Source organism: Peromyscus californicus, unplaced genomic scaffold (assembly GCF_007827085.1).
Source record: "Peromyscus californicus insignis strain IS unplaced genomic scaffold, ASM782708v3 Scaffold_21__1_contigs__length_65335640, whole genome shotgun sequence".
Classification (NCBI taxonomy): Eukaryota; Metazoa; Chordata; class Mammalia; order Rodentia; family Cricetidae; genus Peromyscus; species Peromyscus californicus.
The window spans coordinates 51,180,378-51,193,702 of record NW_026294514.1 but is presented as its reverse complement, the minus strand read 5'-3'; the positions used below and the strand labels follow the sequence as shown (position 1 = coordinate 51,193,702).

At 38.8% G+C, this 13,325-nt stretch overlaps 1 protein-coding gene across 23 annotated transcripts in view; it reads left to right on the top strand.

The window, feature by feature from the left end:
- The window catches only part of Ppip5k2 (diphosphoinositol pentakisphosphate kinase 2), a 70,409-nt gene that overhangs the window by 20,620 nt on the left and 36,464 nt on the right, over positions 1-13,325 (top strand). For 17 of the 23 annotated variants that reach the window (XM_052750261.1, XM_052750258.1, XM_052750254.1 and 14 more), the window contains 8 exons: positions 174-275; positions 1,247-1,333; positions 2,396-2,471; positions 2,572-2,681; positions 3,984-4,069; positions 6,346-6,471; positions 6,593-6,714; positions 7,061-7,243. In XM_052750261.1, the coding sequence (XP_052606221.1) occupies positions 174-275; positions 1,247-1,333; positions 2,396-2,471; positions 2,572-2,681; positions 3,984-4,069; positions 6,346-6,471; positions 6,593-6,714; positions 7,061-7,243 (892 nt within the window). The remainder of the gene's footprint in view (positions 1-173; positions 276-1,246; positions 1,334-2,395; positions 2,472-2,571; positions 2,682-3,983; positions 4,070-6,345; positions 6,472-6,592; positions 6,715-7,060; positions 7,244-13,325) is intronic. The other 6 variants (XM_052750257.1, XM_052750268.1, XM_052750259.1 and 3 more) reach the window with 1 other exon arrangement.

The following is a 13,325-nucleotide window of genomic DNA, read 5'->3' as shown; positions in this document are numbered from 1 at the left end:
AGGCATGCCTGTCTAAGGTTTCATGATCAAGACTTGATTTGGGGAAATTTTTTATGTAACGTAACTATTAGGGAGTTTGACTTTAATTCTTACGGTCCTCTTTCATGGCATAATTAAATACCAACTCTGTCTTTGAATTAACTAATTTTTAATAATATTCTTTGGTTTTAAAGAAATATTGTCATGCGAGAGCTTGCTCCACAGTTTCACATCCCCTGGTCAATACCCTTAGAAGCTGAAGACATTCCCATTGTACCAACCACATCTGGAACGATGTAAGTTTCAATTATGTATTTTTCGTTCCGAAATTCCTTGCGTTTTCCATGTTAGTCTATCTTACTACAGTAAAATATAAATTTCTGAATCATTATTATATACTCTATGTAGTTTTATATGATTCATTGTGAAGATAGAGGAACAGGTAAGTTTTTATAAGGGTATACTAAACTAAAACTCGCAGTGTTGCGTTAAAATCCTGAAACAGGCTTGAGCAAGTCCAGAACCACATAATAAAACCTGTGACCGTGTTTGGGTACCACTAGGTGTATTGCTCAGGTTTATAGGATCATGCACTTTCGTCTTTGTCTAGTTATATATGGAGGTAAATCAGTCAGATTGATATTGCCAAAGTGTTTGATAGCATTTTGCATTGGGAAAATCACTCAGTTTAATGTCAGGTGATTTGACTGAATGCTTCATAGTCACAAGTTTAGAGACTTATTTTAGCATGGTAAATATTCTGAAAAATCCTAATTGGGAGGAAAATGTACTTAATTATGTTTCAAGGCAGTATTTTTAAAGTTATTCAAACTAGAATATTTTTGGACTGTTAATATCTTTCAAGGATGTGTTTGTTCAGTGGTTTGCACTTTGAAAATTGAAATGAGAGCTTTTTGGTCTGGCATACCACTAAACTTTTCTAAGTTGAATTTTAAATAATTTTTTTCTTAAATGACAAGATACACTAAATATATAAATACAGCAGCCATCATATAAAAGTTGATTTTGCTTTTATTTAATGGTGTCTCTCCTGATAATAATCTAATAATACAGGGCAGATATTTAATAAAATTCAGGCTAGAGTTTATTCCCCTCATTATCTGTAAAGAAGAAGAAATACTGTATTTCTCAATATCACGCCTTTGTGGCTTCTTAATATCTTATAGGACCTGGTTTTTCAAAATTAAGACTGAGGAAACCTTTATTGCTGGAGAGTTGAGATCATAGGTGTTTTTTGTCATTTCAGGATGGAACTTCGGTGTGTCATAGCTGTCATACGACATGGAGATCGAACCCCAAAACAGAAGATGAAGATGGAAGTGAGACATCAGAAGTATGTCCTCAGAAAGGAGCTGCCTGCCCGTGTGCAGTCGAAGAGTTATGTTAGCGATAAGAAAAGAGCTGCCTGCCCGTGTGCAGTCGAAGAGTTGTGTTAGCATTAAGAAAAGAGCTGCCTGCCCGTGTGCAGTCGAAGAGTTGTGTTAGCGATAAGCTCTTTTGATGGATGCGTCAGACAGATTTTTACGTACTACTTTTTGATCGTGAAAATAGTTAATCAACTGAATACATACAAACTCATTTAAAGTGATTATGTGTGCTAGCGCCTAAAATTTATTGTGGGTGTATCCATAACTGTCAGTCTAACCTGCTTTTCATTTATCATCATAGATATATTCTACTTATTCTTAGTTTATTATTTTCTTGCGTTGTACTATGAGAAACATCAGTACCTCAACATTTTAGAAGCAAATTGGTAGAAAGTGCCCATTATCTTTGTTCCGTGTTTGATTTGGAACTTATAAAATATGGAAACCTGAGCCATTAAATATGACACGTTATGTCATTAAAATTGACACATTATGCATTGACAACAGAAAATATTTTTTATTTAATTGTTTGCTGTTTCCTTCATGAGCAAACTTTTGAAAGTCGTACAGTGGGTATTAGTTTGATGTGTGTTAGGCATGTGTTAAGTTTTATTGGTAAAAGAGGAGCAGATGCCAAGTGTAGTGGGTACCACTGGTTCATGTACCTGTGTTTCAGAGATGGAGGCAGGAGATCACTTGAGCCAAGGAATTAGACACTGACTGGGTAATATGTAACATGATACTGTGGCAGGGAGAAAAGGCAGAGGAAACCTCAGGTTGAGTGAAAGTGGAAACAGTGCTTACAGGCACAGACTCTAAACCTCCATTGCCTTGTCTGTTTGATCAGGTTGACTGTGTGGTGAGGGTTTTTGTCTGCTATCTTTGTTTCTTCAGTAGTCCTTGATCTCGTGCCCCTCCCAGTGCAGCCTGTTGCATACTGTGATTAGAGGTGTGCGCTACCATGCCCAGTTTCACAGTGATAATATTAATTATTGCAAATGACTAACTGTCTTCTATCCTTTTATAAGGTTTTTTGATCTTTTTGAAAAGTGTGATGGCTATAAGTCAAGGAAGTTAAAACTCAAGAAGCCAAAACAGTTACAGGCAAGTTTTGTTGTTGTTGTTTTTGCTTTCATGTATGTTGAATTTAAACTTTTTAAGGTGAAATAACATAGAAATTCATACTCTTTATTAACATACATAGGAAGTCCTGGATATTGCACGGCAGCTTCTTATGGAGCTGGGGCAGAACAATGACTCTGAAATTGAAGAAAACAAGTCAAAACTTGAACAACTTAAGACTGTGTTAGAGATGTGAGTACCTCTTTGGCACTCCTCCTTATGATACAGTTCTCCTGTTTGCTTTATGGGATTGTCATTTGTCCTAGTCAGGGTTACTCCTGCTGCAACGAAACACCATGACCAAAAGAAACTTGGGGAAGAAAGGGTTTATTTGGCTTACAGATCCTGAATCAGTCCATTGAAAGAAACTAAGCCAGCAACTCAAACCAAGCAGGAACCTGGAGGCAGGAGCTAGTGCACAGGCCATGAGGAGGGCTGCTCACTGGCTTGCTCAGCCTTATTTCTTATAGAACCCAGGACTACCAGCTCAGGGGCTGCACCACCCACAGTGGTCTGGGTCCTCCCTGATCAATCACTAATTAAGAACATGACCTACAGGCTTGCCTACAGCCCAATCTTACGGATGCATTTTCTCAACTGGAGTTCCCTACTTTTGGAAGACTCTAGCTTGTGTTAAGTTGACGTAAAGTAAAACTAGCCAGGACACCATTTTCATTTCTTTCAGTGTGTTCTTTCAGTTCTTTATTGGTGCAACTGAAGAGAAATGAAAATCTAATGTGATAATATATTATTATATTGAATTACTGCTGTTTTAGTTTTATTATTAACTTCAGTGAGGAGAAAGAAAGCAAACATTGTACTTGGGGCTTCTTGAATACTTAGAATGAAGATCACATACCTAACTGAATCATAGATTGAGCCCTATTTAGCTAAAAAATTTTGAATTATTCAATCAAAAGTTGATACCCATCAGTATTTCTGTTACTTATATCCTTTATTTAATGATACTTAATTGTACTTTATTTTAAAACATTTTTATTTTTGAGAATTTCGTATGTATGTACAATGAAATATTATCATATCAACTTCCCATTTTCCTCTCCAACTAGCCCCATTCTCCACTAACACATCTCCCTCCCAACTTTGTGTTTTTGTTAAATTCCATTCGTGCTGATTATATATGTGAAAGTGTATGGGGCATCCAGTGGAGCATGGGAAACCTGTCCATGATTATATTCTGAGAAAGGAATGCTTCTCCCTCCCCAAAAGCCGTCATCTAGCAATAGCTCCTCAGTGATGGTGGGGCCCTGGAGTGTACCTTCAACACCTATGCCTGAATTTTGTCTAACTTGATCTTGGAACCATGGCTTCTGTGAGATTTTTTTTTTTTTTTGACTAGGGTATTTTTGAAGAATCCGTTTTTGAAGGCAGTAGAAGAGAATTAGTTTTTATCTACATATTTTAGTTTTTCTTTAGGAAGTCAATCAATACTTCCTTAATACTTTATAATCTAATTGACATTTTATTTTTCAGGTATGGTCATTTTTCTGGAATAAATCGTAAGGTCCAATTGACCTATCTCCCTCATGGCTGTCCTAAAACGTCCAGTGAGGAGGAAGGTATATAATTTTTAATCGCTCTTGCAATTATGTGTATGGAAGAACTTACTCTATTTTGCTAACTTAGACCATTTTCTGCTCAATAGCCTTTGGGATTGGTGTGCTGTGTAAAAAACAACTAAAATGAGTATTTTGTTAACTATGCTTATTCTTTAAATAAAAATATTTTTGGTTTGTTTATTTTTGAGATTATAATTTAATTACAACACATTTCCCTTCCCTTTCTTCCTTTCAGACTCTCCCAAATACCCCTTAACTGCTGAGCCATCTCTCTAGCCCCTTTTTGTTTATTTTTCAAGACAGGGTTTCTCTGTGTAGCTTTGCGCCTTTCCTGGAACTCACTCTGTAGACCAGGCTGGCTTCAAACTCACAGAGATCCGCCTGGCTCTGCCTCCTGAGTGCTGGGATTAAAGGCGTGCGCCACTGCCTCCCCTCCCCACTACCCTTCAAATTCATGACCTCTTTTTTTCACTAAATATAAACTGTTCAGGCCATATAATATTACTTGTTTGCATGTTTCACAGCTGACCATTTAGTACTGGACAACCAGTTGGTGTGCTCTTCCCTGGGGAAGACCCCCTCCCCCTCTCCCAGCTCAACTCTGTTGCCTATAGCTCTTTGTGTCGGGTTGAGGCCCCTGGGCTTTTCTCATCCAGTTTTGTGTGTTCATTTGTGTCGTCTTTGTTCCGCTTAGGTTTGGGCAGTCATGTTTTTGAGACTTTATGAGTGTGGCTTCTGACGTTACTAAGAGACACCGTTTCATTGGAAACTCCCTGAGCCTCTGCCTCTTACAATCTTTCTGGCCCTCTTCTGTACTATTTCCCTAGGTGTGGGAGTATTTTATGGATATATTCTTTGGGAGTGGGCTCCACAATCTGCATTTTGATTGGTTGTGGATTTTTTTGTAGTGGCCTCCATCTGTTGCAAAGAAAAATTTCCTTGATTGGGGGCGGGATGAGGACTGTACTTTTCTGTGGGTATAAGGACAGATGCTTATAGATTGCTATTAGGGTTCCTGCTGGTATGGTGGATTAGTGATTGTAGATTCTCCTCCAATAACCATGACTTCACGAGCACTGAGTAGTTAGCTATGTCCAGTACTGGGCGTGGCATCCCTCTTGAGTACATTTGGAAAACAGTTGGTTACCACCAAGATATACATGCCACTACTGCACCCATAGGGTTGTCGTGCCTTGCCAGTCATTGATGTGGTTCATAGTTGTCACAGCTGGGTAGGGCTGTTGGTTGCTTCCCTCCTTTGGAAGCTTGCGTGGCCTTCTTGTCCCATGAAAGCGAGTTCTTAAGGAAGAGTCTTTCAGGTCAGTTCCAGCCCAAGAGTTTCTATGCCCTCAAGTGCAAAAAGGGTTTATCATCCACCTCTGGGGGGTGACCAAAGGCAACAGCAATAGGCTGGACATTTTGGGAGTCTCTTGGACAGCCTTGGCCAACAGCTCCAAAAAGGGCTTCTCATGTCTGGTCCTGAGTTTTTTGTTAGGTAGTCTTTGGCTCTTGGAGGGAGCATTATCAGCCTAGATGAGAAAAGTTCATTAAAGCTGTATGTGTTTATCTATATGGAATTATGTACATTATAGGTTTTTTTTGGTGTGTGTGGGGTAAAATAGTTAATAGTATGATTGTGGCTTTTTCAGAAATCCTTTCCATTATTTTACCCACCTCCTTCCTTCATCTGTATTTACCTCCCTCCAGCCTCATGAAGGAGCTTCTCATTTTCCCATCAGATCGCTTGTATCCTGTTATTCTCCTTTACCTCCCTCTAACCTTATTCTGTATTTATGTCCCCCCTTCCCTAAGGAGCCCTGTCTTTTCCCATTTCCCCTACAAGTAATCTGCGAAAAGTAGGTTTCATTTTTTTTTCAATTTTAAGAAATAAATTTTACTGTTTTTTTGAAACTTCTCAGGACTTCTTTTTCTCTGGGTTATCTCAGAAAGCCTTTTACTTATAACTAAGTGAATTTAATGTGTTGTAAAAATTGCTAGAAGGGCAGGGAGGGAGAGAGGATAGTTCTCTGTAGAACATCGATATCCTGCTTCCTAACGGAAAGAGACTTGAACACTCCAGTAAGAGCTTTAAAAGGAGAACCAAGGGCACTCCTGTGGGAAGCAGCAGTCCACAACGAGGCACATTTAGAGAATAAAATCATTTGCATATGGGCCAACTTCTACTAAAAACAAAGCAAAGAACCCCGAGTAAAGATTAATAACGAGACCTGTCTAAACAAAGCGAACATTTGTTCTGTTCCTTGTGTCTGTCTTAGATAACCGAAGAGAGGAGCCATCCTTACTGCTGGTTCTCAAATGGGGAGGAGAGCTCACTCCAGCGGGCAGGGTTCAGGCTGAAGAGCTGGGAAGAGCTTTTAGGTGTATGTACCCTGGAGGTCAAGGTAAGTGCTGTAATTTGATTGAGTCTGGACACTTTGCTTCTCCCATGTGGTCTTATTAAACATTTGCAGAACTATAACAAAACAGAAATATAGCTTAAGTGATTTGAGGACTTCTTTTCAGGAGATTATGCAGGATTTCCTGGTTGTGGTCTACTCCGATTGCATAGCACCTACCGTCATGACCTCAAAATATACGCCTCCGATGAAGGGCGAGTCCAGATGACTGCGGCTGCTTTTGCAAAGGTATAAGCAGCTCTATAATTACTATAATTGTCATCAACTATTTCTTGGAGACTTCTACTAAGGCAGTATTTTTAATTCCAATCAAGCCATTACTGACAAAGATGAAGTACAACATTAATAAATGTGATGAGTAGCTTAGGCATGATAACACGTAGCATATCATGAAGTTACTGTGCTGGCCTGTTAGTTCACCTGTGTTTACCCCATTGACTTTATTTTGTACTTAGGGTCTGTTGGCTCTAGAAGGAGAGCTTACCCCCATTCTGGTCCAGATGGTGAAAAGCGCAAATATAAATGGCCTGTTATTTCACGTATGTTTACACCATTGACTTTATTTTGTACTTAGGGTCTGTTGGCTCTAGAAGGAGAGCTTACCCCCATTCTGGTCCAGATGGTGAAAAGCGCAAATATGAACGGCCTTTTGGACAGTGACAGCGACTCTTTAAGCAGTTGTCAGCAACGTGTGAAAGCGAGGCTTCATGAAATCCTTCAGAAAGACAGAGATTTTACAGCTGAAGACTATGAGAAGGTGGGTCTCGGCAGGTTCTTGGCTCAGCTTGTGTTTGTGAAATTCATCTGTGCTGTTGGTATTTCCATTTTTCCCTAGACCATTAATAATCTTTGCTATGTAGTTGTCTATTTGAGGGACCAGTATTCTTTTTGTGTAAAGAATCACATAATAAATATTTTAGGTTTTGTGAGCCTGTTGGGGTTACTTTTCCTGTTGCTATAATAAAATGTCCCGATAAAAGTAACTGAAGGAAGAAAGCGTTTAATTTGGTCCACTGTTCAAAGTTACAGCGCATTGTGGCAGAGCTGATGCCGCAGCTGGAGTTTGAGACAGCTGGGGACGTTGCATTCACAGTCAAGAGACAGACAAAAATGCATGTTTATTCTCAGCTCCTTCCCCCTTTTTATATAGCCCAGGACCAAACCAAGCCCAGAGAATGGTCATGTCCACTTACTTCAGCAAGATAATTTCCCAAAGACATGCTCAGAGACTCATTACTCCGGCTAATTCTAGGTCTCATCAAGTCGACAACTGATATTAAATAGCATAGTGCTGATTGTGGTCTCTGTGTCTCTGAGGGGTGTGTGTGTGTGGGGGGGGGGGGGGGGGGGGGGGGTGAGTTTGCGACCCTTTAAAAATGTTAAAACCATTCTTACCTCATGGGCTTACATCACTGAACCTACTTGACCTGCAGAACTTACTTTGCTGTCCCATATTTTATTTTATGAATATTCTGTAGTTTATAATGCTTTCATTGGTTGCAGTTTAGGGCTGTTAAGATTAATGCTGGCACGGACATCCTTGCATGCCTCCTGGTTCTTAGGAGACCGTGTTTCTCTTAGAGGTATTCTGAGTGAAGTTGCAAACCTTGGTGTGTTCATATTCGGTATTTCTGGATAAAGTCAGGCTGTTTTCCAGAGTGTAAGCCAGTTAAGACTCATGAAGTCTGAAAAGCTGTCATGCTCCATATATTATTCACATGTGAGACTCTTGGGTTGTTTGATGGTCATTCTGGTGGCTAAGTGTAGGATATACGTTTTCATTTCTTTAAAGTTGACTCTTTAGATGTCCTTTTTCATGAGTTCTCCTTAAGTATCTTGTCCTTTCTTTCTGCTTGATGTCTATGCTGCTCTAACTAAGTGACAAGAGTTTTGTGCTGTTTATGTTCCTGTTACTGATAAGTACGATGAGTCTTAATGACGACTTTGAATAAGCATAAATTGATATTTTCCATTAATTTTAGGCTAATTTTTTTCCTTTGAATTTAGTGTTTTTCTAACCAAAATCATAGTATATTCTACTTTATGGTCTGAATTTTATGATTCTATTAACTTTATTGCTTATCTGAAACGCAGACAAAATTGATTTTTGTGTATGCTATGAGTTTAATATGTCTAGACCAATTTTTCCTCTAATTATATTTATATTTAGTACTTCCTAAAGAAGCTCCCCACTTTCTGGAACACTGTTTATCGACTGTGTGCAGTCTGTTTCTGCCTCTGCATTCTGTCTGTTGATCATTGTATAGAAACAATGAGTCAAATCTTATGCCTTCTACACAGACTCCTCTTCAATTGTTTTTGGCATTTCTTGAATTTCCATATAAGCTTTAAAATAAGCTTATTAAAAATACTGCTGACATTTTTATTTAACTTGCATGAAATCCACATTTCCATGGTTTGTACAAATTTGCATCTATTCTTTCAATACGTGAAAATACTATAGTACATTTATTTAGATCCCTTAAGATTTTCAATAACATATTCAATGATATTCAACTTCCTACGTAGTATTTCCTGTTTAACTTCCTATGTAGTATTTCCTATTCCTGTTAGATTTGAGCTGAGGTAAATGGTATTTTTAATGCAGTTGTTTATGGCACTACTTGAAAATGTTTGTTATTCTTTGATTGTTTTTAATGTAGAAGTATAGTTGTTAATATTAATGTAACATTTGTCTGAGCTATTTCCCAGTCTTCATATTTTCTTCTTGCTTTACTTTAATATTTACAGTTCTATAAACAATACTAAACAGAAGGTATTCTTTGTTTTTTAATTTAAAAAAACTTTTTTTTTCATTTTACATACCAATTCCGATTCCCCCTCCTTCTCCTTCTCCCGCCCCCCCCCCCCACCTCTCCTCATCCCACCTCCCATCCACTCCTCCGTGAGGGTAAGGCCTCCCTTGGGGAGTCAACAAAGTCTGGCATACTAAGTTGAGGCCGGACCAAGCCCCTCCCCCCCGTGTCATGGCTGAGCAAGATATCCCACCCTAGGCAATGTGTTCCAAAAAGCCATTTCATGCACCCGGGATAAGTCCTGGTCCCACTGCCAGGCACTCTCCCAAACATATCTAGCTACATAACTGTCATCCACATTCAGAGGGTCTAGTTTAGTCCCATGCATGTTCCATGTACATCCAGTAATTGATGGAAGCAAATGCAGTAATCCACAACCAAGCACTGAGCTGAGCTCTTAGACTTCAGCTGAAGAGAAGGAGGAGGGATCACAGGAGCAAGTGAGGTCAAGATCATGATGCAGAAGGAATTCTTATTGCTGGCCTTGAAGAACATACAGTCTTCCTGCCTAAGCCTCCAGAGTACTGGTGTTAAAGGGGCATCCTGCTACACCTTCTTTAAAAACAGTATTGGTTTTTCTGCTCACATTCTCCCGGAGGAAGATTTAATACTTGTCCATTGGATTTGAGATTTTCTCTGTTGCTTTTGTTTTTGTAATTACCTTTTTAAAAAGTAATGAAATTATACATGGTCATTTTTTGCTAAGTTTTTGTCATGGAAATGCTTGGTCCTAGATTAAATTTGACTTTCTTTCTCTCTGTGTCTCTGTCTCTGTCTCTGTCTCTCTCTCTCTCTCCCCTCTCTCTTTTCATATTACCCTTTTTATATGTTATTCATTTGAGATTACAAATTTTATTGTTTGGAGTTTGGCATCTATAGTCGTAGATCAGATCAGCCCATTTTCATTTTTATTACATCTTAATTTCCATGTCAGTGATGTGCTAGTATGAAGGAAAAATTAGCAAGGAACCCCTTCCTTATTTGATGAGAAGTGTTTGTATACAACTATTTCATTTTTTTTCCCTCCAAAATTTACTATTAAATACTGTGGGAACTTTTCTTGTGCAAAATTTACAATGAATGAAACTAAGACTAGTTGCTACTTCTCAGTTCGGTTTGCGTTTCTACTCTCATGTTCCTCTAGAAGTTTGTTCTAATACCATTTAAGTTCCTTGCAGTTTGTGTAGACACTTTGATTGCTTTCCCGATCAGCTTCTCCATCACCGATCAACTTCATCAATTTTCTGAGAGTCATTATTTAAATTTTTGTTTCTCTGAATTTGATTACTTTCTTAGTTTTATCCCTACACACTTCATTAACTATAACACAAAAATGCTACTGATTACTGTATCTTGACTCTGTCCTGCAGTGTTACTGAATGTACCAGGCCTAGCAATCTTTTGAGTCTCTGTGGAGTATGGAGTATTTTTGTCTTTTTCTTGATGTGAGGATTTACTTCATGGCTCAGGCTTTCCTTCCCTTAGGAGCCTCCTACTTCAGCTTACAGAGTACCTGGCTTAGTGGGTAGTATCTTGAAATTTTCTATATGTAGAATACTATAATCGATAACAAGGATAATTTTCTCTTTCCTTTACTACTTGGAGCTCACATTGTGGTGATAGTGTGTTCCCCAATATATTGTGCACCATAATAAACTTATCTGTGGGTCAGAGACAGAACAGCCACTAGATAAGTGTAGAGGCCAGAAAATGGTGGCACACACACCTTTAATCCTAGCATTTGGAGGCAAGAGATGCATCTGGATCTCTGTGAGTAGAAAGCCACACTGGAAACAGCCAGGCATAGTGACACACGCCTTTAACCCCAGGAAGTGATGGCAGGAAGCAGAAAGGTATATAAGACATGAGGACTAGGAACTAGAGCCTCATTAAGCTTTTAGGTTTTTAGCAGCAGTTCAGCTGAGATCCATTTGGGTGAGGACTCGGAGGCTTCCACTCTGAGGAAACAGGATCGGCTGAGAAGTTTAGCGAGGTGAGGTTAGCTGTGGCCTGTTCTGTCTCTGATCTTTCAGCATTCACCCCAAGACTTGGCTCCGGGTTTGTTTTTATTAATAAGACCTTTTAAGATTCATGTTACATCACATTTTACTTTTTCTTTACTATTTGCTCTGGCTAAGACTCCTGGAACTATGCTGACTGATGGTGACCCCGTGGTTACTTCTGTCCTCTAGTTCTTAGAGGAAACACTGTGAGCTTTTCCCAGATGTTGGCTAAGTTCATCGTACACAAGCCTTTAGTATGTTTAAATAAGTTCCTTCAGTGCCTAAATTACAGAGATCTTACTGTTAAGGGCTGTATAATTTTTATTACTTGTTTTATTTTTTGAGATTTTTTTTTTTAAATATAATTATACCATTTCCCCTTCCCTTTCCTCTCCCCAAACCCTGCCATGTGCCTCTCTTTGCTTGGATGCTGTTCTTGTGTGGTGGTTAGTGTTTATGTATACTGACCCACTGTCACATCCCAGGACAAATCTTACCTAATAATGTGGTGATGACAGACAATCTTCCTGATGTTAACGTTGTACTCTGTTTGCCGGGTGTTCCTGAGGAGTTTACATTGTCAGGGATGCAGAGCAGTAATTCCCTCCCTCCCGCCTTGTTCTGCCTCTCTTCCCTTGCCCCATTTTTCCTCCTTCTTTGTTGGGTCTTGGTATCAGGTAAATGCTAATCTTGTGGGATGGATTTGGAATGTCTCCTTCCTTTTCAGTGTTTTCGGGGTAATCTGGGGTGACTTGGTTTTAGGTTTTAAATCTAGATAGAAGTGAGAAGTGACAATTTCTAATGTTGAACATCTCTTACTTGGGAGACTTTTGTTCCTACATGAATCTTTTTTTACAACCTAAAGTGACACCTTTAATAGGTTATAATTTTTACTATTATACTATATTATACACTGTACTATTATAAATTTATTTTTTGCATATGACAGTTAAGAAGGTTTAGCTACAATTTAGAATTTTATCACTAACTGTTTTTTGCCATATTTTTCAGTTTAACATCTTTGCTCTCATGAATTCAAACAATAATCAATAAAATAATAAAGTGCTTTTTCATTTTCCCAAAAGTAAAAGACGAGATAATAGGCTGGATACCACTAAAGACACTTCACCTTTTGAATATGACCTCTGCATTGAAGATCTGCAGAAATTTTTCTGATCTTCCCATATCTGAAATATTCAGAGTGAATACTGTACAAATCAAAATCTGACTCACGAGACCCTATTACCATAATCACGTTGTCTACTAAATATTGGATTAATTAGTTTTCTTGGTTATAAGATGTCAATAATATAGACACGTTTCTAATACAACAGAACATCAAATGCATCAGTTTTCTGCCTACTTTCCAGGAGGCTCGTCTCCTATGGCTCCTATTGCTTCCATTGTGACATTCTCAGCATCTTTTGTGTGGCTGCCTTGATGCTGGTCTTCTAAGTTTTCAACATCTGGTTCTGCTTTGACCATACCAGCTATGACTCATTTGAGATCTGTTCTAGAGTTTCTATATGATGCATTTTACTGTTTGATCGAGCATCAGGAATCGCTAGGACAGTGTTCTTCTTCTTATGGAATGACACATACATCGAGTCCCACTAGCCCAGCACGTGTGTTCTGCACACCTGCCCTGACAGTGTTGCAGAGCTGCTGGTGCTCATCCCATTCACTGTGTGAAGGTGCTACTCTTTATTGTTTGGTTCAGGTCGCTGTGTGAAGGTGCTATTGTTTATTGGTTGGGTCAGGTTTTCTGTGTTTCTATGGCTCCATTTTGATAGATATTGTGTGTCTAAAGCTTATCCAGTTCTGAGGTTTTAGATTATGTGCATGATTTTTCATAGTAGTCCTTAGTGAACTTTTATCCCTGTGATCTAAGTGTCTCCATTTCCACTCTGATTCTATTCTCTCCTCTCTTCTCTCTCTCTCTCTCTCTCTCTCTTTCTTTCTCTTCCCACCTTCCCTCCCTCCCTGTCTTTTTTTCTCTATCTCTCTTGCTTTGGCTAGC